The sequence below is a fragment of the Cladophialophora bantiana genome (assembly GCF_000835475.1).
Source record: "Cladophialophora bantiana CBS 173.52 unplaced genomic scaffold supercont1.9, whole genome shotgun sequence".
Classification (NCBI taxonomy): domain Eukaryota; kingdom Fungi; phylum Ascomycota; class Eurotiomycetes; order Chaetothyriales; family Herpotrichiellaceae; genus Cladophialophora; species Cladophialophora bantiana.
Window position 1 is genome coordinate 183,888 of NW_015971583.1, and position 22,176 is coordinate 206,063.

General features: G+C 51.4%; 8 protein-coding genes across 8 annotated transcripts; 3 read left to right on the forward strand and 5 right to left on the reverse strand.

Annotated features, from left to right (window-relative positions):
* Nucleotides 1-2,772: 2,772 nt before the first annotated feature.
* Nucleotides 2,773-6,473, forward strand: Z519_06359 (uncharacterized protein; the record flags this gene model as incomplete). Its single annotated transcript, XM_016764099.1, has 2 exons — nucleotides 2,773-2,802; nucleotides 2,853-6,473. The coding sequence occupies 2 exons, from the start codon at nucleotides 2,773-2,775 to the stop codon at nucleotides 6,471-6,473; spliced, it is 3,651 nt and encodes a 1,216-aa protein (XP_016619181.1).
* A 655-nt stretch (nucleotides 6,474-7,128) lies between these two features.
* Nucleotides 7,129-9,400, reverse strand: Z519_06360 (uncharacterized protein; the record flags this gene model as incomplete). Its single annotated transcript, XM_016764100.1, has 3 exons — nucleotides 7,129-8,049; nucleotides 8,200-8,364; nucleotides 8,459-9,400. 3 exons carry the CDS (start codon nucleotides 9,398-9,400, stop codon nucleotides 7,129-7,131), a joined length of 2,028 nt encoding a protein of 675 aa, XP_016619182.1.
* A 750-nt stretch (nucleotides 9,401-10,150) lies between these two features.
* Nucleotides 10,151-11,381, forward strand: Z519_06361 (uncharacterized protein; the record flags this gene model as incomplete). The annotated part of the gene is made up of 3 exons (XM_016764101.1): nucleotides 10,151-10,201; nucleotides 10,287-11,077; nucleotides 11,135-11,381. 3 exons carry the CDS (start codon nucleotides 10,151-10,153, stop codon nucleotides 11,379-11,381), a joined length of 1,089 nt encoding a protein of 362 aa, XP_016619183.1.
* Nucleotides 11,382-13,743: 2,362 nt separating this feature from the next.
* On the reverse strand, nucleotides 13,744-14,527 carry Z519_06362 (uncharacterized protein; the record flags this gene model as incomplete). The annotated part of the gene is made up of 3 exons (XM_016764102.1): nucleotides 13,744-14,079; nucleotides 14,200-14,295; nucleotides 14,429-14,527. The coding sequence occupies 3 exons, from the start codon at nucleotides 14,525-14,527 to the stop codon at nucleotides 13,744-13,746; spliced, it is 531 nt and encodes a 176-aa protein (XP_016619184.1).
* A 1,079-nt stretch (nucleotides 14,528-15,606) lies between these two features.
* On the reverse strand, nucleotides 15,607-17,172 carry Z519_06363 (signal recognition particle protein SRP54; the record flags this gene model as incomplete). Its single annotated transcript, XM_016764103.1, has 1 exon — nucleotides 15,607-17,172. One exon carries the CDS (start codon nucleotides 17,170-17,172, stop codon nucleotides 15,607-15,609), a length of 1,566 nt encoding a protein of 521 aa, XP_016619185.1.
* A 286-nt stretch (nucleotides 17,173-17,458) lies between these two features.
* On the forward strand, nucleotides 17,459-18,277 carry Z519_06364 (uncharacterized protein; the record flags this gene model as incomplete). Its single annotated transcript, XM_016764104.1, has 1 exon — nucleotides 17,459-18,277. The coding sequence occupies one exon, from the start codon at nucleotides 17,459-17,461 to the stop codon at nucleotides 18,275-18,277; it is 819 nt and encodes a 272-aa protein (XP_016619186.1).
* Nucleotides 18,278-18,394: 117 nt separating this feature from the next.
* Nucleotides 18,395-18,902, reverse strand: Z519_06365 (uncharacterized protein; the record flags this gene model as incomplete). The annotated part of the gene is made up of 3 exons (XM_016764105.1): nucleotides 18,395-18,639; nucleotides 18,704-18,790; nucleotides 18,869-18,902. 3 exons carry the CDS (start codon nucleotides 18,900-18,902, stop codon nucleotides 18,395-18,397), a joined length of 366 nt encoding a protein of 121 aa, XP_016619187.1.
* A 691-nt stretch (nucleotides 18,903-19,593) lies between these two features.
* On the reverse strand, nucleotides 19,594-21,061 carry Z519_06366 (uncharacterized protein; the record flags this gene model as incomplete). Its single annotated transcript, XM_016764106.1, has 4 exons — nucleotides 19,594-20,141; nucleotides 20,198-20,421; nucleotides 20,493-20,929; nucleotides 20,978-21,061. 4 exons carry the CDS (start codon nucleotides 21,059-21,061, stop codon nucleotides 19,594-19,596), a joined length of 1,293 nt encoding a protein of 430 aa, XP_016619188.1.
* Between the last annotated feature and the right edge of the window lie 1,115 nt (nucleotides 21,062-22,176).

A 22,176-nucleotide genomic window follows, 5' to 3' on the forward strand; every position in this document is an offset into this window, starting at 1 on the left:
GAACCGTGAGCAATCCCACAAGCGTGCGCGTGGTCCCAACGATGACAGAAAGGGAGTGAGAAAATAGATGCAGCCAACGCTGCGTGCGCGCCGAGGGCAGCACGACAGTCGAGATATGCTATAAAGACAGTGGTAGGAAAGCAGAGTGCAAGGAAAGGAAAGAATATTGTTACAAGCGTGCAAGAGGTGAAGTAGGAGGAGAGGCACCTCAGAAACGGGATCGAATCTGGAGAGTCCTAGAGTAGCAGTGGAGGTTGGATTCGACTCTTGGGGGGGCGTTTTGGTGGTGCGCATTTAGGCAAGCGCCAGAGCCCAGCGTGGGTACTGGCGCTCGATGGGTAGCCTAGACGAGGTTGTTAGCTTAACCTGGTTGCAGCGTGGGTTTTCTGGCTAGGGACTTGCCTCTGCCCCTACTGGTTCCTTTCTCTGGTTAGCCCTGGACTAATCCCTCGCTGACCAGGGTAGAGATTCGAAGGCCAGCACGGCCTGGTCGACAATCGAGGTTCGAGGTCTGTCGCCGTGCCTGTCGTTGAGGACCTCTGGGTGGTACCGAGTCCTGTGTCGTAGACTTTCGTCTCAAGATTCTGTCTGGCTCCTCTCCAACTCTTCAGCCTGACCTCTTTTTGCCTCCTCGAAAATTACCGGCAAGATATTATGAATTATGTAGAGAGAGTTGCCAATCTGCAGGCTACCTGCAACTTGGGCTGGTCAGTCTGTTCGTTCTACGGCAGGTCCCCTGAAGCATATCTCCAAAATCCCGATGCCTGAGGGTGGGCATTTTGCACAATTCTTCGGTGGCCTGTTGGTGAGCAGTCGCGCCCTCGGCAGCCACGAGCAAGGGACCAGAAGCGAGGAAGTGACGAACTGTGACCAAGGCAAAGCCTAGAAGGAGAGCGTCCTCCGCCCATCAGACTTTGCGGGCAGTCTGAAAGCGCCAGAGCTCGGACTGGCTGCTGTAGGATAGGCAATGGTGGCCACGGGGCGAGTGAGAATTCTTTCTCTTTCCTCGTCAGAATGGCGTCGCAACTTCGGGCTACGCCAATAGGGTCAATTCTGGCGTGCCCATTACAGCGTGGGTAGGTGGCCCAAGCCCTTCGCTCACGTTGATGCGTCCACACTTTGCTCGTCAGACAAGATATTTGTGTGGGGAAAGGAACTTGGGCCCGGGAGGCGCTCTTTGGTTCCCCAATCCCATGAGCCATGGTCTTTCCAGGCAAAATGGCGGTCAAGCGGGAGGAGTAAGGGTCCCTGGCCGAGGAACAGTGCCCGATGAGCCCTTCTCTGGGTCTGCTTCAGGGACGGTGACACCAGAATGGAGCTCACGGCTCAAGGGTACTGAAGGCCACTAAAGGGCCATGCGGGATGCTTTGGGTGGCTCTTGAATATACTCGGAGGTCTTGGACTCAAGCATATGGGTGCTTGTTCTCGTATATCGGTTAAGTTTCCACTGCCCTCCTGATCGGCATGGCGCAATAATCCAATTCTGGCTCTGTTTGACCACTTCGTACCCCACAGCCCTGGCCCCGACCATGAGACATTCAGAGTGTAGCGTCATGTCATCTTCCACAATTGTGGTACCATGAAAGAGAAGGCATTTACAGACACATGGCTTGTGAGCAGACACCTCGTGAGATTCCCAAGATTTGGACATTCTGATTCAGGAGTCGGCCCGACGTCAAACGTACCAGTGCTTGACGTACCTCTAACTTGGTACTTGCATCCTGTGACCTTTAGCAACATCACCTTGGCCAGGAATCCTAGTGAATGGGATACAGAGCCTTTTTCTGAGGATCGCCTATTACATAGCAACGGCTCAGAGGCGGTGATGCGGAATGATATTTCCTGCCCGATCTAGTGCCTGCACTTTGCTGTGCTTGCCCTCTATAACACCACGAGCGACAGGCCTGAAAGCAGCTGAGAGGCACGGAGTATTCGGTAGACGACTATTAGTTGGGCTAAAGAGGTGCCGGCTTGACATAGCATAATCCTCCTCGACAAATTGTTGAAAGCCCCTCCCGCGGCATGCCCAATTCGCCATAGCGTAAGTGGTCCAAGCGTTGTCGTACTGCACACTGCAGGAAAGTCCGAGCTAGAGCCTCGTTGGGCTTGACACAAGTTTTGCAACGGGAACGAATCTGATTGAGGGATAAGACCATGAACGGGGAGCACGCCACGGACCCGCAGGCCAGGTGTACAAATGATCCCCTGCATGAAAAGGATGAAAAGAGACCATTGAAGAGAAAAACCCCACACTCGCTGCTCGAACCCCGAGAGCGAGGGCGTCTTGGGCATCCCTAGGGCAAATCATTCTCCTTGTTGGGCATTCGCATCCGCGCTCTGGCCAACGTCGGAATCTCGGGTCACTGTGTGTTTCAGAATGACAGGGCCATTCCATGCATGAAAAATCGAGGACGGACGCTTACTTGAATGTTTGTGCGCCATGTAACGAGGTTGGCGTAATCCAATGGACGAGCAGCTGGTGCTGGCAGTGTGGAAATTGTGTGTGAAGGCTAGCCCTCGGCATACATTCCATACTCATCCTGAACTCAGCCTGGTGCCTGACCCCTCCCTTCACCGCCCTGGCCTCGCTGAGTCATCCACATCGCGGCAGAATTGTTGGCGAAAAAAAGTTGCCCACCTCGACATTTGATTCGTTTGAGCCTTGCAATCTTGCTTCTGATAAAACGCAGAATCTCTCGATCCAGCACTAAGTCATGCAAGGTGTGCTTCTCGGTCCCGTCGCCTGTGTCTTTTGCTGCCCCTTGACGAGAAATGCCGCCCAAGAGAAAGATCGTCCAAAAGGTAAATCGAGCCCATTCCTTCTTGGTGAGGACAGAGAGTAACAATGATAGACCACCGCAGTGCGGAAGGTGCCTCCTAGAGATGGCGCCCATACGGACGAGGGTGTTGCGAAGGAACCATTACCCGGTCGCACGCCGAAAGAAAATCCCAAGCCTGAGAGACAATCCCGCCGACCTCATCACGCAGACAGCTTCGATGCGGCGCTGGAGCCGTTCTACTACAATAAATCTCTGACCGATCCTATCGATACTGCGCGCGACAAATGGAACCTGTTGCCTGCGTTCCTGAAGGTCAAAGGGCTCGTCAAGCAACACGTGGACTCGTTCAATCACTTCGTCGATGTCGAGTTAAAAAAGATCATTGACGCCGAGCCAATCATTACAAGTGATATTGATCCAAACTTCTACGTCAAATATGAAAACATTTACATTGGGAAACCCTGCAGACAGGAAGAGATGTCGGAGGTCGAGCGAAAAGTATTCAAGGGTTCGACTGTCACCCCGAATGAATGTCGCCTGCGAGATCTTACATACGCAGCTCCAATTCTCGCTGATATCCGATATACAAAAATGAAGGACCCATTTCGCGCCAAGGGCATTCCAATAGGACGCTTGCCAGTGATGTTGCGGAGTAACAAATGCGTTCTTGCCAACAGGTCGGAAGCTGAGATGTGCGCGATGGATGAATGTCCCCTGGACCCTGGTGGCTATTTCATTGTCAACGGCACTGAGAAGGTTATTCTGGTCCAGGAGCAGCTGAGCAAGAACCGTATTATTGTCGAGGCGGATTCCAAGAAAGACCTGATTACTGCCTCGGTTACTAGCTCCACCCACGCGAGAAAGTCAAAGAGCTACATTCTGCTCAAGAAAGACCTTTTATACATGAAGCACAATATCATCAAGGAGGACATACCCATTTGCGTCTTGCTGAAAGCAATGGGTGTTTCTTCGGACATGGACATGATGGCTATCGTTGCTGGCCCCGACCGCACCCTGCAAGACGACTTTGCAATCAACTTTGAAGAGACAATCAAGCTACAAATCCACACGCAGCAACAGGCCCTCGACTACATCGGAGCACGCATCAAGATGTCTATAAAGTCGACTCCTTTCGGACAAACTCGCAGAAATCATGTCCAGGAAGCCGTCGAGCTAATCAGTACGGTTTTCATTGCTCATGTTCCAATAGAAGATCTCAACTTCAGACCCAAGGCCCTCTATGTAGCCCATATGGCACGTCGGGCTCTGATGGCAAAGCGGAATCCGGCTTTAGTCGATGACCGAGATTACGTTGGCAACAAGCGGCTGGAGCTCGCCGGGCAGTTACTGGCTCTGCTTTTTGAGGATTTATTCAAAAAGTTCAATTACGAGGTCAAGGGGAAAATTGACAAAGAATTGAGGAAACAGAATAAGACCGCCTTGGTAAACCCTGTTGCTATCATGGTTGGTTCATCAGGCCAAATTACTCAAGGGATGAACAGAGCTATCGCCACAGGCAACTGGAGCTTGAAGCGATTTCGAATGGAAAGAGCCGGTGTCACGCACCTGCTCAGTCGCTTGAGTTTTATCGCTTCCCTCGGCATGATGACCCGAATATCGAGTCAGTTTGAGAAAACCCGCAAAGTCAGTGGCCCTAGAGCGCTCCAGCCGTCGTCATTTGGCATGCTTTGTCCGGCAGATACGCCTGAAGGAGAGGCTTGTGGGCTTGTCAAAAATCTAGCTCTGATGACACACATAACAACGGATGACGAAGAGGCACCGATCAAGCGGCTAATCTTTATGCTAGGCGCTGAAGACATAGTCACTGTTGGCGGGTCGGAGCTGTACGCTCCCGGGTCGTATCTCGTACTGTTGAACGGCACTCCTGCAGCCACCACGCGACAGCCTTCCCATTTTCTATCCTCGTTTCGACGACTGCGCAGATCAGGACGAATCTCCGAGTTTGTATCAGTCTTTATCAACCATCACCACAACACAATCCAAGTGGCAACCGACGAAGGTCGGATATGTCGGCCGTTGATTATCGTCGAGGATAAGAAATCGAAAGTCACCAAACGGTACTTGAAGTCTCTTAGACAGGGCTCGATGGATTTTGACGACTTTCTGGCACGCGGCCTTGTTGAATACTTGGATGTCAATGAAGAAAATGATAGCAATATCGCCATGTATGAATCCGACATCAGCGCAGCGACCACTCATTTGGAAATTGAACCTTTCACGATTCTTGGTGCAGTCGCTGGACTGATTCCATACCCTCATCACAATCAATCACCGCGGAACACTTATCAATGCGCCATGGGCAAGCAAGCTATCGGCTTCATTGCGAACAACCAGTTCTTAAGGATTGACACGCTGCTTTATCTCATGGTCTACCCTCAGAAACCCCTTGTAAAGACGAGGACCATCGAATTGGTCAAGTACGACAAACTTCCCGCTGGCCAAAACGCAACAGTCGCTGTCATGTCATATAGCGGTTACGATATCGAGGATGCGCTAGTGCTCAACAAAGCATCGGTGGACCGTGGCTTCGGTCGCTGCCAGGTACTTCGCAAGTATCCTGTCGCCATCAAGACTTATGCGAATGATGCTCACGATGCAGTCTACCCCCCCTCCAAGAATAGTGACGGCACGATAGCCAAGGGCCATGCTCTCCTTGATGCAGACGGCGTCGCCCGTGTCGGTGAGAAAGTTAGTAGTGGCGAGATCTACATCAACAAGTATGTACCGAGAAACGCCAACTCTTCGGGCTTATCAGAGAATGGATCTGAAAGCCCCCGCACCTTTGGGATGGACCCACAACCACAGAAATATCGTCTCCCAGACCCCAGTTACATTGACAAAGTGATGGTGACTGAGCTGGAATCTGGTAATCAAATCATCAAGGTGCAGACTCGGCAGACGAGGGTCCCAGAGGTTGGCGACAAGTTTTCTTCCCGGCATGGGCAGAAAGGTGTTGTGGGAATCATTGCAGAGCAGGTCGACATGCCATTCTCAGATCTAGGTATCGCGCCAGACATCATCATGAACCCGCACGGCTTCCCCTCTCGAATGACCGTGGGCAAAATGCTGGAGCTCGTCTCTGGCAAAGCCGGTATCCTGAAAGGCAAATTCGAGTACGGCACTGCATTTGGTGGTAGCAAGCTCGAAGACATGTCCCGGGCTTTGATTGAAGCAGGATACAGTTATGATGGCAAGGACTATCTCACTTCTGGAATCACAGGTGAACCCCTACCTGCTTACGTCTTCACTGGGCCCATCTACTATCAGAAACTCAAACACATGGTTCAAGACAAGATGCATAGTCGGTCTCGTGGTCCTCGAGCCATTTTGACGCGTCAGCCCACAGAAGGGCGATCCAGAGACGGAGGCCTGCGGTTGGGAGAAATGGAACGTGACTGCCTAATCGCATACGGCGCGTCACAGTTGCTGCGCGAGCGACTGATGCTATCGAGCGATCAGCATCAAGTAGACGTCTGTGAATCTTGTGGCTTCATGGCGTTTGCACGATGGTGTCAGCGATGCAGCAAAGCAGGCGAATCGGGCTCGAATGTGGTCAGGATGACGCTGCCGTACGCATTTAAATTATTGCTGAATGAACTGGGCAGTATGAATGTCAATACAAGATTGATTGTGTCGGATGAGTTCCCTTCGGATGGTTCGAGGAGGGCTTGAAAAGAGAAGAAAACCAGACGAAAATATTCGCCCACTTCATGTGCGAATAGCGTAGAACAAGGGTTGGATCACCGGAAATTGTTTGCACACATGCATAGCGACGGTGTGCCTCCTCAAAAATCAGGGTTGGCTTGGGCCCGAGCAAGGGGTACTTTGCTTTTTACTTTTTTTGCTTTTTCTTTTTTTTGGATTTCTTTTTGAATGTAAATGTAGGGCATAAGCGATGGTGCTTTATTCCAAATTTGGTTGGCTTGATATTCACGACTTCCTGAACGTCGAACGACAACCGTGTAATAAGTGCCACACAGAGATGCCCGAATGAAAAGATACCTTGCCTTGTTTATGTACAGAAGCCTAAAAAAGGTCCCAATTGCATTGAAAATGTATCAACCGCGCCTTCGAAGGCTGTAAGTTCTAGACCGAATCCATCAATGTTCTTTCAAAAAGGCGATACAACTCGAACCAAATCGTCTGAAATCTCAAGGTAAGTCAACGCCATCGCCATCACCACCGCCACTGCCAAAGCCGATATCTACTCCTTGCCCCCTGTCTCGGCCTTTGTCTTCGCAACACTTCACCCAATCCTCCGAGAGCGTGCGCTGGAAACCACTACCAGACGTTCTCTTTTTTTTTTGTTTTTGCCAACCACATCCTCTCACACATTGCCGTCTTCTTCCCCTGTGCTTCTAGCCTCGTCCAAATTTCCATTTCGGAGGGCGAACCTGACTCGCTTTCCAGGGGGGGACTTCGGCGCGACATATTGCCCGGCTACATTGCGTCCATCACTGCGTAAAATGGACGTCTGTGGTGTCTGCGGCCGGTTCGTTGACTGCTGCGGCTGCTGCTCCGGCGGCGGTAATAGGGGGGTCTGATTCTGAGAGTTAGGGACTTCAGGGCTAGGCGCATTGCTACGCGCGTCTTGGGTAGCCCTTCTGCCGCCATTTCCATTGTCACCAGTGTCCCCATCGTCGTCATCGTCGTGGTCACTATCACTATCGACATTGGCCTCATGTGAAGACAACGACGAGGCATTTCCGTTGCCGTGAAGCCCGTTGAACCACCGATCGTGCGGATTCCGTTGACTATACATCGCCTTCCAGCTTGGGTTGAACCAGGCGTCGGGAAACACACCATACTTTTGCGCGGGTAGTTTCAGCTTCGGGGCGTCGGGGTCGACAAACTGGCTCTCAATCAGATTTTTCAACTCTTTCCTCAACGGCTGGAAGCCGGCGTCCCCGAGGGGCATGTCGTTGATTTCGTCCGCGCGAAAGCACACCTTTGCCGGAAACTTTCTGTCTCTTTTGGCGCGCTTGATCGCCAGGCGGAGTCCCCGGCGCGTCTCGTCCATGAGCTCTAACTGCGTGGGGCGGTTTGCCGGATCGGGGTCCAAACAGCGGTGGATCAGATGGCGGAGACGGCTGCTGTAGACGCCCGGTTTCTTGGTGTAGACGCTCGAGATCTGATGGTTGCCGTTCTGCTGGAATCGTTTGAGGGACTTGGCGCGGATTCGGCCGAGATGTTTTGCGCTGGCGGCGAGTGTCACAATGTCGAACATTGTGTGTCCAACGCCGTAGATCTATGACAAGAGAAATAGATGGATATGTTAGCAGGCTTCTCTTTCCACTCTTCCTCATTACCACGCCCGCGGGAGTAGTTGCGTATGCACAAATAAGTCACAAATAAGCATTGTCAGACTTGGTCGGCGACTGGGACAAGACCAACTTACATTCATTGAGTGATCAAACAACACGTCAGCGTTCGGCTGTGTGTTTTCTACTTCACGTAAGGCTGCGGCCCTTTTCCATGGGAGTTCCCGATTTTGGTCGTCTTGGGACCTGATCCAGCCGCCGTCCGGCGGGATCTCCCAGTTGACGCCAAAGTGGATTTGTTCCTGCACCGATTCCCGTCAGCGTCGTCGGAACATTCCAAAATAACAGTTAAATGACTTTTGGGCAAAAGGGGGGGGGGAATAAAGGCTTGCCTACCGGTGTCTTGTGAGTGTGGGTGCCACGCCACCAGATCAAGCCAGGATTCAACTGTCGTTGACCCTCTTTGCTTGTCGTGTACATAGATATGCCGTAGTCATTTAGTAAAGCGGATGGATACTCTTCGCCCTCGTGTGGATAACCGAGGAGAATATTTTCTGGTTTCCAATCCAGGTGAAGGCAGAATAGCTCATCGTGGACCAAATTCTCAAAGTACTCTTCTTTGATGGCCTTGCTGTTCAATGGAGGAGTGTTCCGAAGCGCTTCGCACGCTTTGGCTAGGGAATAGAAGACATGCCAGATGAAAACCTCCGGCAGATAGGTATTCCAGCACCGATATAGGCGGCCCAGGTGATGCAGATTCCCGTAGGGACAGTACTCCAGATAGAATCGATATCGGCCCTTCTGGCCGCGTGTCGCGTGGCTTATGAACTTGTATTTCCGCAAATGTGGAGAGACACCTGGGTGCCTAGCATTGATGTCGGAGTGGATGGCGGCTTCTGTCAGGATTCTGGGGTACGCCCTAGGATCGACCTCGATTTCGTCGACGCGAGTTTTGTTTTCAAGGTATTCGGTTTCCTTGCACACGACTTCGTCAATGATTTGGTTCTTGTCGTTCCGTTTCTGCCATAAGCCGACCATGCCGTATCCACCTTTCCCAAGCAGTCGTATGGGTCCCCACTCCTCATCATCTTTCTGGTCGTCTTCGAAGAGGAGCCACCTCGACATGAAAACCTCTGCATCCCTCTCTTTAGCAAAAGCTCCTCTCACGGTCCGATCATCGTGCCATAACTGATCAAAGTCCCGAGGAGCTTGTCGCTCCTGTAGAGCTCTAGAATGGAATGGGACGTGGAATTCGTAAGCGTCTGCGCTATCAATGCGATCAGTGAGGCCAAGCACCTCAAACGGACTACCGTCCAAGCGCTTGCCTTGCACAGGCATATTATAAGAATAAAATTTACAACCACCGAGAGCTGTAGAACAAAGTGTAGTGACTCTTGGGGCTGGAAGTGAGGAAAAAATGCTTTGGCAGTAAGTGATAGGGAAATGCTGCGAAATGCCGCAATGCAAGCGACAAAATATTGTTCAATCGGGGTCTGAACGCATCAAAGATCGGTTGTAGCGGACAAAGGGAGCATGTCGGTCCAGGCTCTCAATGGAAGACATATTTAGCTCATGCAATCTATAAAGGAAATTCGTGGCGGTGCTGAGAGACGACTTCGCACCAGATGTTTGATGATCTTCAGCAGTCGTCTTACCTATTTTATGAGAGCTACGCGAGAGAGCCGTGCAAAGGAACTCCTGAAACCATCTTTTCGCGAAACAGATACATATCCAAAGAAATCGAAGCTGTTCTCTGCAATTGCTAGCAAGACAAAGGTTTGTTGTTGTGGTCAATGAAGACGAAATACATAGTAAGAGATACGTCTTGATACGTCCTTGTCAGGCCGGCCGCATTGAGACTAGTGCATCGCTAGTCTTGGCGCTTAGGTAATGTACCCCCTCTCTCTACATCTCTTCTCTCCACTGACATCATGCCATTGAGTCTGTTCCCGCGAGCAGACTCCAACGCTCGTTTCTCTTTACCCTCGGCTGCTCACTTGTGGTGCTTTTTCATTAGCTTCTCGTTTTCTTCCTCACCAGACGGCGAACTAAACAAAAGGCTGACTATCAGAGGACTGATCTCAGAAAATGGCGATCGAGGGCGTCCCTACTGAGATGCTTGCTGTCCAAATCGTAGAGGTATGTTCGAGATGCGGGTGCAAAGACATCAATACGCCAACCTCGAGGGTGCAAGCTGATTGCAGGTGACGGTGGGCGACGATAGTTCAACAAACCTTATAAAATCCATAAAGTGCCCACTCCCACCAGCCTCAAACCACACGAAATCCTGCTCAAGACAGTGGTTGCATCATTATGCCACACCGACAGTATGGTTGCCGCCGGCAAATTTCCGACCAAACTCCCTTGCACGGCGTCGCACGAAGGGACAGGCATCGTCGTCGCAGTCGGCGATCAAGTCACTAATTTCAAGAATGGCGATCGCGTCATGTCAGGTCTCCCCCGGAACCCCTGCGGAAAGTGCTTCAACTGTCAAGGCCCGAATGATTGGCATCAGTATTGTCAGCATTTTGAGGGACATATTGGTGTTTTCGTGGATGGGGCTTTCAGTGAGTACCACGTTGTGGACAGTCGGACGAGTTGTCATATTCCAGACAAAGTGAGCTTTGCGAATGCAGCACCCCTCGCCTGTGCGGGGTGTACGATATACCGCGCCATTATTGTGGCTGAGGTACCGGAGGGAGGGTGGCTGGGTATTGTGGGTGCCGGGGGCGGGCTGGGCCACTTGGGTATACAATTTGCTATGGCCAAAGGGATCAATGTTGTGGCAGTTGATGCGAGAGACGAAGGGCTTGAGCTGTGCAAAAAGGCAGGCGCAAAGCACATCTTCGACGCGAGAGAGGGGAAAGAGAAAGTCGTGGAGCAGGTGCAGAAGCTCACAGATGGCATGGGTGTCCATGCTTCGATCAACGTCTCAGAGCACGAGACCTCAGCCGATATGGCCTGTGCCATCACGAGGATGCACGGGACCATGGTGCAGACTGCGCAGCCGGACCGGTGAGTATATAGCTGTTCTCGAAGCCGGCAGTGGCTCAGTGGTTGACTTCTCGGTAGGGTCTGTGTGGCGTTCCAAGAACTTATTTTCCGAGACATTCGCATCAAAGGGACATTGATCGCGGGACAAGAGTACAGCCAGCAAATGCTAAACGACGCAGAAAAGTTCGGTATCAAGGTCGAAACGAACATCTTCTACGGGTTGGAGGAAGTGCCCAAGATGGTCGAGCTGGCCCATTCGGGAAAGATGAAGGGAAAGGCCGTCTGTGTGGTTGACAAGGCTGAGTTTGAGAAAGAGAAAGTATAGGAGTGTCTCATGCCACGTGCGGTAGGGCAAGGGTTATTCATACAGGACAGGGTCCTGCAGGGAAGTGAACGTACTGAGTGAAGCACAATGTCTGCTAATACGATTGGCATCTGAAGCACAGCGCTCGGTGGAAGATAGCTATCCTGTTGTTCCCCCCGGACCATCTCTTGAATGCCATGGATATTCGAGGAACAATATCACCAGAAGAATTTGATATCCACACTTACATTAAATCTGCGTACTTTGGCCATCCCTCTCCATTTGCAGAATCCAACAATAAGTAGGAGATGATGTTGTGAAGATATACTAAGGTCAAGCCTTGGAAAAGGCCCTCAGTTCCGAGAGGCGCCGAAGCTCCGCAGTAGCGCCGTAGGATCTACGGTGGGTCTGGATGGCCAAAAGTGCACACGGCCATATCAGGCCTCCCACCTCCCAACTTCCAATCTCATGTCTTGACATAGACAGCTTGTAACGCTGTTCTGTAGAGGGCTGTAAGAGCCTGAAACATCCTTCAACATGAAGATGTCGCGCAAAAAACTGTTGACATTTCAAGGACTATTCCAACAACACGGAGAGAGTACCTGTGAAGAAGCCGGGGGTTGCTTGGGGAAGTACACACACAAAAAAAGACAAAATCAATCAAGGTGAGTACGAGTTACTCGGCCAGTGCGCCTAGACTGGTCGGACGAGAATATGATGACCGCTGTCATACGGTATCATGGGCAGCGGCTGGTTTGTTGTCGGCAGTGAAAGACTCTCGTTTCGGCAGCTTCGAAGGGGCTGAGAAAATCGAACGTTTCCTCTAAGCCGAGGAAAACTGCTGCAGACTGGCTCCATTCGTTTGCAGCTCGTTTGCAGCACCGGTTGGGACGCTCGAACCCGGCGAATTTCTGTTTGATGAGCTCAATGTTTGAGTGGCTGGGTCTCCTATCCGCTTATTCGATATTGCTCCCGGACATTCAACCTTGAACTGAGGCAGGTTGTTTGCATCGTCAAATCAAGCACGATCCGACACGGAGTTGACTCGCACAAGCCTCCAGGATATGGACGGCTTGAAAAGAGATGGAGGCGAGTCTCATCGACAGTCTCACCATCCTTGGCGGCAAGGCTCGCAGTCCGGTCTGCATGGCTGCCGCACACAGAACTAAACCAACCAACGTGAGCCAAGGCCGCACACAGCGCCATGTCCACCTTTCCAGGGAAAAAATAAAGAAAGAAGAATGGATTTCAAACACAAAAACTTTCGCACCTCGGAGTGTTCGGGCTCGAACGCACTCCTCGATGATAGAAAGAAACCCCTTACCTGGAGGGTTTTTTGGGGGGGGGGATCACAGACCTCTTCCAGTATACGCAGCGCAGCCGCAGTAACTGGGTTGAAAGTGTCTTCCGTATACAAGGTAGGGACGGCAAGACTGCACCAAATCTCCCGGTAGCAGGGGGGTGCTTGCATTCAGAATACCATTTCTGCGTCTTCAATTCATATGTGCTTGAACTTGGGGTCGGTAGGTGGGTGTGGCAGAGTGGATGGCGAGGCCCGCTGTGGGTGATGGTAATGGGGACATTTTTTGACCATGCGCTGTGAAGAAAGGCGGTTTCACTTCGTCAATGACATGGCCCCATGAACATCCGGTGACTGCGATGGCTGGTGACAGGGGACAGGTTTGGAACCGATACATGGAAAGCGCTAATCGAAGGCTCCAACGAAACACTGAAGTTTAAAGGCATGGCGACATGCTTCGGCGCGACATACTGCATTGCATTCCTCGGATGGACAGACTGCTCTGATGACACTGCAAAGGCGCTTCCTACATGCTGAATCTTTCGTGGATTTGAACGTTTAGGTATCCTGTTGAGATTCCCGAGTACTGTACGGAGTATATATCCTGTTAGTCTTCTGCAAAGCGGAGAAAGTATCTATCATATCGCCACCTTTCTCCATCCCGTCCGAGCCAGCCTTGCAGCGAGGATCCAACGCCCCGCTTTCGATTGCACCAGACTCCCGCTCCAAAGGCCCATCCCAGCTAGCCGTTTCTATGAAAAACAGTCCCTAGCAGTCGCGTGACACTGCCGAGAGAGAGGAAAGATGGCACTGCGGCTCTGCAGTAGATTCCTCCTCATGGACCCAATCCCCCCTTTACGCCATGCAAATGCTTCGCTAAACGCTCGTCCCTGTGACTCTGTACGCAGGTCCAGACGCGATATCGCCACGAGAACCCTGCACTGTACATGCTGTACAATTTCATGATCAATCCCCATGCCTGTGAACGCCATGCATTGCAAGAAACCAACCCCTTCTCCGATTCTAATTCATGCGCCTCTTTAGTTCAAACACCAGACCCATATTCTTTTTGCGTTCTTTCGATCAATCGCTCTCCGGCATGCGCATATATGCATCAATCGCAGCACTGAATGCCGCGAAGCCAGCGCAACCGAGCGCAGCAGCCTGGGGTCCGGCTTTGTGCGCCAATATTCCGCCCGTAATGCATCCGGCAGAGACGCTGTTCATTAGATCGCTCTTTGCCCGGAATCCTTCTATGCAGCATTCGGTTCCGCTGTACAATGCGCCGATCAGGGCAAAGTTTTTAGCCGACGAGTATGATTTCGAGCCCATGTCTTTGAGGCCCCGGCGGAGTTGTTCACGGACAGGGAGCGAGGTGATTTGTTGGCCCTGCGGGGAGAGTGGCGTGTCGTAGGCCATCTAATTTTGGCTCTGGTCAGTTGCTGAGTTTTGCGTTGCAAACGGGGTGATGAGCGATGCATGGCTTCAAGTGGAATGCAGGGGAAGGGAAATGGTGGGAAGAGGAAGATGCGCGCTTACACTCGACATGAACAAGCCAAAAGCGCCGCCGAGGACAAAGCCCATTCCTCCTGCTAGGGCTGATTTTGCGACACAGGATTCCATGCCCTTTTGCATCTGTACGAATACCACGTTCGATTAGCCATCAGTTCTTCCGCGCAATTCGCAGCCGTTGGCGCCAGGACGCCAGGGAAACGTGCTCCGTGTCAATGCCTCATCTCAAACGCTCCAGGATGTTTGTGCTTCTTACCATCTTCACCATCTGCTGCTCCTGCTCGCTCAAGCCTGCGTTTCCTCCTGCTGCTCCGCCGCTCATCCCTGGGCCGCCGAATGCGCCTGGGAACGCCATCGTGAAAGAAGTCGCGGGACTGTGATAAGGAGTGGACGCGGTCAGGGAGGAGAATCGCTGTTGGAGAGGGAGGAACTGGTTACAAGGAAAATGAGGCGTAGATCGATGGACAAATGTCTTGCGGCGAAAGAAATTCGCGACGGGATTTTGCGGCGAAAATCAACCGGGCTTCCGATTGGCGGATGGACGGACTCCATCGGATATGTCGCGAGGCTGAGAGTGGAAAGGGAGGACTTGGGCCAGACTGGGGCCATGCAGGATAAAATCCATTCCAAAGGGACAGAGCTGGTCTTTACTACCGGAAATCTTTCTTTATCAACTTTAAATGTCAATACCTTGTTCTTTAGGGCACGGATGGAGTTAAATCTCTTCGAATTGACCATAGTATCAGCTTTGTAACGCCACATCTCGGTATCCCTGACACACTGATCCAAATGTGCAACTGCGGTAGCTCGCCATTCCTTTCATGCTTCATTCCGTTCCAAAGGCCATTGTGGAAACATTGCACTGGATAGAGGCTTCTGGACAATATGCGAGCTCTCCTCCTGAAGGTGCAGAACTGACATCACGGGTTTTGCTGTCATTCCCGCCATCATCCACTGTGCTCGATTCCTTGTCTCTGTGGCTTGACTGCTATGACATGTCGGTCTTCAATGCATGTCCTTGAAAGCCACTGGTTGATACGTCAGGGCGTATAACCGCGTTCCGTCTTTCCCTGTCGGAGAGTCTTATCCGAAATTCTGCGCCGCTGAGGGCTTCTTCTGACCGATGGCTCCTTTATCGAGCACCGTGGTACGCGTCAATTTCGCTTCGTTGCGGTGGCGACGGAGCTCTTAAAGATGTTAGTCCTCTTCGCCTTTAGCACCTTTCAGCGATCGACCGACCCCAATTCCAGGCCTTCCCCTAGAAAACTCAACAACAGGGATCGTCTTTTTGAGAGTTTCGTTTGAAGTTTGCCCCATGGAACTGTCGACGGCGCCATCCTCATGTGTCAGTTTGGTAGGATGAGCTTCGATAAGAAGTTGTGTTATTCTTTGTGTGGCGTGGTTTAGAGCAGGATCGATGTATCAGGAATTCGTTCATCTCCCTCTGCCCCGGCCACCCCCAAACATTCCTCCCATCTGCTGCATGAGTGCATCCATTCCTCCGCCTCCACCACCTGCCCCCATACCCATATTTTGCATCATCTGCATCATTTTTCCGAGGTCACCGCCTGGCATCCCGCCCCGGCCACCACCCATGCTTTGCATCCTTTTTTGCATGGCTGCGAGCTGTTGTTGTCTGTTGCCGCCTTGCAACATACTGTTGGCCTTGGCCATATTCTTCTTCTGTTGACCCATGTTCTTGGCGACACTGGCCATCACTTTATGCTGTGTGAGAAGTTCTTCGACCTCTCTGACACTGGTTCCTGACCCGCATGCGATTCTCACCATTCGAGAGGGCTGTGAGATCAGGATCTTGCCGTCAGAGTCCAGCTCTTTGGCCGTCATGCTGTCAAATATATACACCATTCGTTTTAGCTTTTCAGTTCCGTCTTCATCAGACATGCCCTGCATCAAGCCGCTCATACCGGGAATCATGCTGCCGATCTTGGAAAGGGGGCCCATCTTCATGATATTTGTGATTTGTTCTTTCATGTCCCGTATCGTGAAGATACCCTCGGACAAATGTTTTTGCGTTTCCTTCATTCCCGCGGACTCTCTCGTGAGCGTTTGAATTTGTTCGATGAGGCCGCTCATATCTCCGTATCCGAGCAGCTTGGAAATGAAGGATCTGGCGTCGAATCTCTCCAGATCTGCCAGATGCTCGCCGGTGCCAAGGAAGATGATAGGAGTATGCGTTGCAGCGGCAGCAGCGATGGCGCCCCCGCCTGCCGCACCGCCGTCTGTTTTCGTGATGATAAGAGCACCAAAGTCAGCCGTAGCCTTAAAAGCTGCTGACTGTGCCTCGGCCGCTTGACCAATCGTGCCATCTAGCACCATGATTGTCTGATCCGGCTTGATAGCATTCTGAACAAAGATCATTTCCTGGAACAAATCTGCTTCCTGCTTGTGTCTTCCCGAAGTGTCAACGATAATAACCTCGAACTTCTCCTTTTTAAATCTCCCTACACCTTCGGCGGCTACCACAGCAGGGTCTGTTTGGGTGAGTGAACCATAATATGGTATCTTTGCTTTTGTCGCATTTTGCTTCAACTGATCGTAGGCGCCTGCTCTGAAGGTGTCTGCGCAAACCAGGCAAGCCTTGAAACCCCGGGCTGCATAATATCTCGCCAACTTCGTACACGTTGTCGTCTTCCCTGCGCCTTGAAGACCGACCATCATTATCACATTCGATCTGCCCTTCTTAGGTTTGTATGGTTCGGCGTGAGGATCGACAAGTTGGACAAGGTGCTCGAAGACTGCTTGTTGTATCATACGCTTCTTGCCGTTGGAAGTCGTGTGGGGTGGAAGGTCTTTGAAATTGACAGCGCTCTGTATCGACTTTCGTAGATTCTTCACGAGTCGCACGTTGACATCGGCCGACAGCAGGGCAGAACATATCTCCTTGATCATAGCATCGAAGGCTTTCTCGTCAAGGTTGGGTTCGCGGTTGAGGTTCGACACGGCGGCATTGATGCGCCGCCCAAGGTCTGAGAGAACCATCTTGCAAAGCTCGAAGGATGTTTATAAAGGAGCTTTTGAGATATTCACGGGTCCAATATTGGAGGACGGCGAGATCGAAGAGAGTGAAAGTGGCACGAAGTCAGTGTGGGGGAAAGCTGCAGAAGGGGACGCCATAGTGGGAGCCCAGTTTGTCCCGCAGTTTTGCCGGACATTTTGAAGAAATTCCAGAACAAATCTTGGCGAACCTTGAGCGGCAGCAGCGCCCTCAGTTCTCCTCAACCACAGTACCTAGGTGACCTTTCCTTTCTGGCAAACCAATATAAAAATGGCTCCTTTATCGCAAAAGAAGCGCAAAATCGAAGACGGGATGCGTGGAAAGACCGAGCGACCCAAGAAACGTTTCCGCAAACAATTGGAATACCACAGTTCAAGCGACGAGGAAGATCAAGTATTTGCCCCGGTCAATTTGGATGAAAGTGACGAAGAGCGGGCCTCTGCGAAAATATCTAAGACAGAAAGCAAGAAGGCTGTGCCGTCTGTACCAGACGACGGATCCGACGAAGAACCTGCAGATGAAGACGAAGATACACAGTCGCAGGAAGATGCCACTTCGGACGAGGAGAGTATGGAGGGAGGCCTCAACAAGGCAGGCAGAAGAAAGCCTATAAGCAAAAGAAACGACCCGGAAGCATTCTCTACCTCAATCTCAAAAATCCTATCCGCCAAGCTCTCACAATCAACCCGCCAAGATCCTGTGCTATCGAGAAGTAAAGAAGCTGTGGAAACTAGCGTCTCCCTTGCAAATGAGCGCCTGGAGAAAAAAGCACAAGCTAAACTGAGGTCGGACCGCAAGGAAGAGCTGGAAAGAGGAAGAGTAAAAGACGTTTTGGGTCTGAGTTCGGGACAAGCGGGCGAAGTTGCTGAGGAGGAAAAGAGACTGCGGAAAATTGCCCAGCGTGGCGTTGTCAAGCTCTTCAACGCCGTGCGAGCGGCCCAGGTCAAAGCTGAACAGGTTGCCAAAGAAGAGCGGAAAAAGGGAACCATAGGAATGGCCAACCGCGAAGAGAAGGTCAACGAGATGAGCAAGCAAGGATTCTTGGATTTGATCGCAGGGAACAAGAATGCCCAAAGCGCGCCAGCCTAACAACTGGAAGGCCTTATGAATGTGAAAGGCTCTCTGGGCATGACGTCCGCCCAAGCGAGGAGCAATGGAGAGCCATTTGTGATAGTACATGTCTAATGTCCAACCCTCAATCTATCATCAACTGCGCTTCTCGAAATCCGAAGCCTGCATGTTCCGCGTCATCTGTGGCAGTCTCACCACTAACCCGTCTAAGTCCTTGGACATCTTCACCTGACACCCTAACCTCGATGTTTCCGTCAGGCCGAAAGCGAGGTCTAACATGTCGTTTTCATCGTCGGTGGCCTCTGGGATCTTATCGTACATTTCCTCGGAATCCACTATTACGTGGCAGGTGGAACAGGCGCATGAACCGCCACAGGCACCTTTTGGCAAAATCGGTCAGCACAAACATCATGCAAGGACTGGGGCAATGCTCTCGAAACACACCTTCCATCTCCAGATCATTAGCCTGCGCAATATCGAGTAGGTTGTCGCCTTCCGCGACCTCAAACGTGTGCTTGTCCCCTTCCTTGTCTATGAACGTAACTTTGAGTCTGTAAATCACCTAATCAGCGTCTTCAATCATTCCCGTGGCTGAGGTTGGGCCCTTACTCTTCCCCCGGCTTTGGTGGATCCAGATGTCCATGTCTGCTCACTCGGGTCGTGGAGAACCGCCTCCTGCCCAGCTCTAGAGAGCGTATATGGCTTCTTATCAGATCCTTTTTAATTCCGAGCTCATGTTGATGCCGCCGGCACAGCGTTATCGTTGCGGCGTCGAGGCTAAGATTTCGACTGAGAATTCGAGTTGCGCCGGATTGCAGGTGTCGCGCCTGGTCAGATCGAACGCATCGTAGGGGATTTGCTCCTATGAGACCCCGCACACCGTTCCATCCAGACATTCTTCTCCCCAGGGGCTCGCGGGTGGTAGCTCGAAGGGTCCGCCGCTGCTCAACAAGAGTGCAAAGAGAACAAGACAAAAGTTCGAGTCACAGTTGATTGGACGTGACGCAAAACGTTCAAGCTCTCGGCCGAAGTAAACCCGCCGCGAGCCGTGCGCCATGTATCTCGTAGCCTTGCCGCCTTGCCGCCTCGCAGCCTCGCAACGTCCTTCCTGGCCGAGTAGTAGCTGACTGAGGATACGACGGCTGGCCTCTACTTCACTATAACGAAGACTAAACTGATGACGGCGGTGACTAGCACAGGTACATTCAGGGCCTCAAACAAATGATTTCTGCATGTCGAGCATGCCCGCAAAGTAATAAGTATAAAGTATATATACAGAGTATCGAAGCTTACATGGACAAAGCTGTGCCTGCACGCCTGCTTTCCCATTTCACCTAAGAGCCTCCAACCCATGCATTCCAGTTGATGTTTCCACCAGGACAGTCTGTGGTGATGGGTGCACCATTAACAGGACCAATCTCAGTGCCGTCGCTAGTGGTAACGGACACTGTGACATCTCCAGTCAAATCTGCAAATGGCACATTGGAATGGAAGATGCCAGGCGTGCCTGCAGAAACTGTTTGCGTCGAACCGCCAATTGTCACGTTGACTGTTGCTACGCCGGTGTCCGGCACAAATGCTGTGAAGAAGACCGCGTCAAGGTCACACTCCTGCGGACTCAGAGCCACCTGGCCCTGAGTGGGAGTGTTGCATGTCGTTCCGGCCCCGCACACACTTCCTGATGCAGGATTAAGGCGGTACCAGAATGTTATATGACTCTCATCCGGCCGACTCGTGTTTTTGTAGGCTGCAATATAGTGAGGCAAGTCTTTCAGCCAGGCATGATGCGGGTTGTTCAAAACGTAGGGGCCCGCGCCGTCCGGAATGGCGGAATCAGTCGGCGGCATTGGGCCAATATAGTGGGATTCTCCCCAGTCGTTCCCTTAACCAACCATGAGACTTTGTCTTTGAAAGGCGAAATATTGTGGGTCCACTCACAAGTCAGGATCTCAACAAAAGCTGGCTGCACGTCGAGAACTTGATCCCAGCGGTCGTGCCAGAGATCATCACCGCGCCAAAGCCAATTTTTTGACCATAATGGGAGATTGGTGTAGAACCAGGGAGAGACTGGCATCATGTAGGGTCGGCCGTCCAGCGCGGTCAGGTAAGCCTTATCGTCATTATCTGTCATGTCGCTAGCGCCGTTTGGCCATGCATTCCAACTGGCGTTGATGTTAGTAGGCATCACGGCGCCCTCCCACATTACTGATTGACGACGGTTGTGTGGACTTACGAAAGAAGACCATCCACATTGGGTTTGCCGGCGGCACCATCTGCACCCTGGCTCGAAAAGTCTGGAACGAAGAAGCAGTTGGTTTGGGATTTGATATAAGCCCAGTCGCCTGCATTATCTGCACCCTCAAAGGTCGAGACTAACGGCTTGCCCTGCCATTTGAACTGACTAGAGCGCGGGCCGTAACCATTGACCGTCGTGATCACCGCATTCTGATCCCAGGCACCCTGGGCTAGGTAGTCAAACGACAGGAACATCTGAAAGCCAGCGGCGTCGGCGGCCAGATATGCGTTGTCGAGCTGAGCTTGAACGTATCCATTTGAATTGACTGTATCGGCATAGGCAATGTTGAGTGCGAATCCGTCGATGCCGGCGGCGATTGCGGCCGCAATGTCGCTTGCCCAGCTAGCTTGGGTGTAGCTATAGGTGTTTCCCACCTGACATCATCAGTTGGGTACAATCAATGTTTGGAGAAGACAACTGACTATGACATGAGCAAAGACCGACTGAGCTAGAATAGGTGATGCAAAACCAATGAATGCCAGACACGTTAAGGGAAGGAACAACATCAGAAACACGGATCCTGGAAAAAGGAGTGACTAAGTCAGGAACTTTGACGCGAGTCCGGCTCTGATTGAATCGAAACAAAACAGGGAAAACAAATGCCGAAGCTCGATTCGAGGCTGGCATTGTTTCTTCCATATAACTTCTCTTGACATTGGTATCCGCAGGCAAGGCAACTTGCTGAAAGGTATGATCCATGTCCAACTGCTACCTTGAAATTGAAAAGTCGCATATTAGACAGCCACAGTGGAGAATGGTCGTGCCTTGCTGACTTGAAGCTGTAAATTGAACTGTCGTACAGAGGAATGTTGGAACATGTGAGATTCTGTAACACGTTCCTCAATTATCGATGTTTGGCCAAAGATTCTCTCCTCGGGCTTAGAAACGAGTGGTGTGTCGGCGGCAGCAAAGGCAAGATACCTCCATCTCGGATCTCACTTCTACACCAGGGTGCCTTGCGGTGGACCGTATCGAGTCGCAATGAAACACCGGCTCCAAGCCCACTGCAAGGGGTGAATATCGTTACGCAATAGATCATTCATGGAAAAATAAAGACCATAAGGGCTTAGAATGTTGGAACTTTGCTTACAGAAACTACCAATTAAAATATGCAAAAGCACCGGACGGTTTATCCATCATGATGGTGTGAACCCAAGAATGTGGTGTAGAAGTTTTCGAGGATTAAGCAAAGCCACAACAATGCATATTGTTTCGAAGAAGACGCCGTTGTTTTGGAGAAAATTGAGAGATTTGCCGGGCCGTAAGCGAGGAAAAGGGGGCGGCCTCACGTGCCCTTATGGTAAGGCTGAGTCCCTGAGATGGAGGATATACCCAGTACTCGTCCATGTTATATACTCCGTACTCCGTACAAATACAACGATTCCAGGTTACTTATTCCTGTACATACTGCGTTAGCTTTATTGCAACACCGATCAACTCTCTCTGTCCATTATATTTGCCATCACGAAATCTCTGCTACCGTTTGTGTATCTGTAGGTAACTGGAGTGATCTCCCAGAAGTCGTTCATGTGATGACTACACCTGCGACTATGAAATCGACTGCAACGGGGGATGCCGCGTTCCTTAAACATACATAGTGATATGTTTGATGTCATTCTCC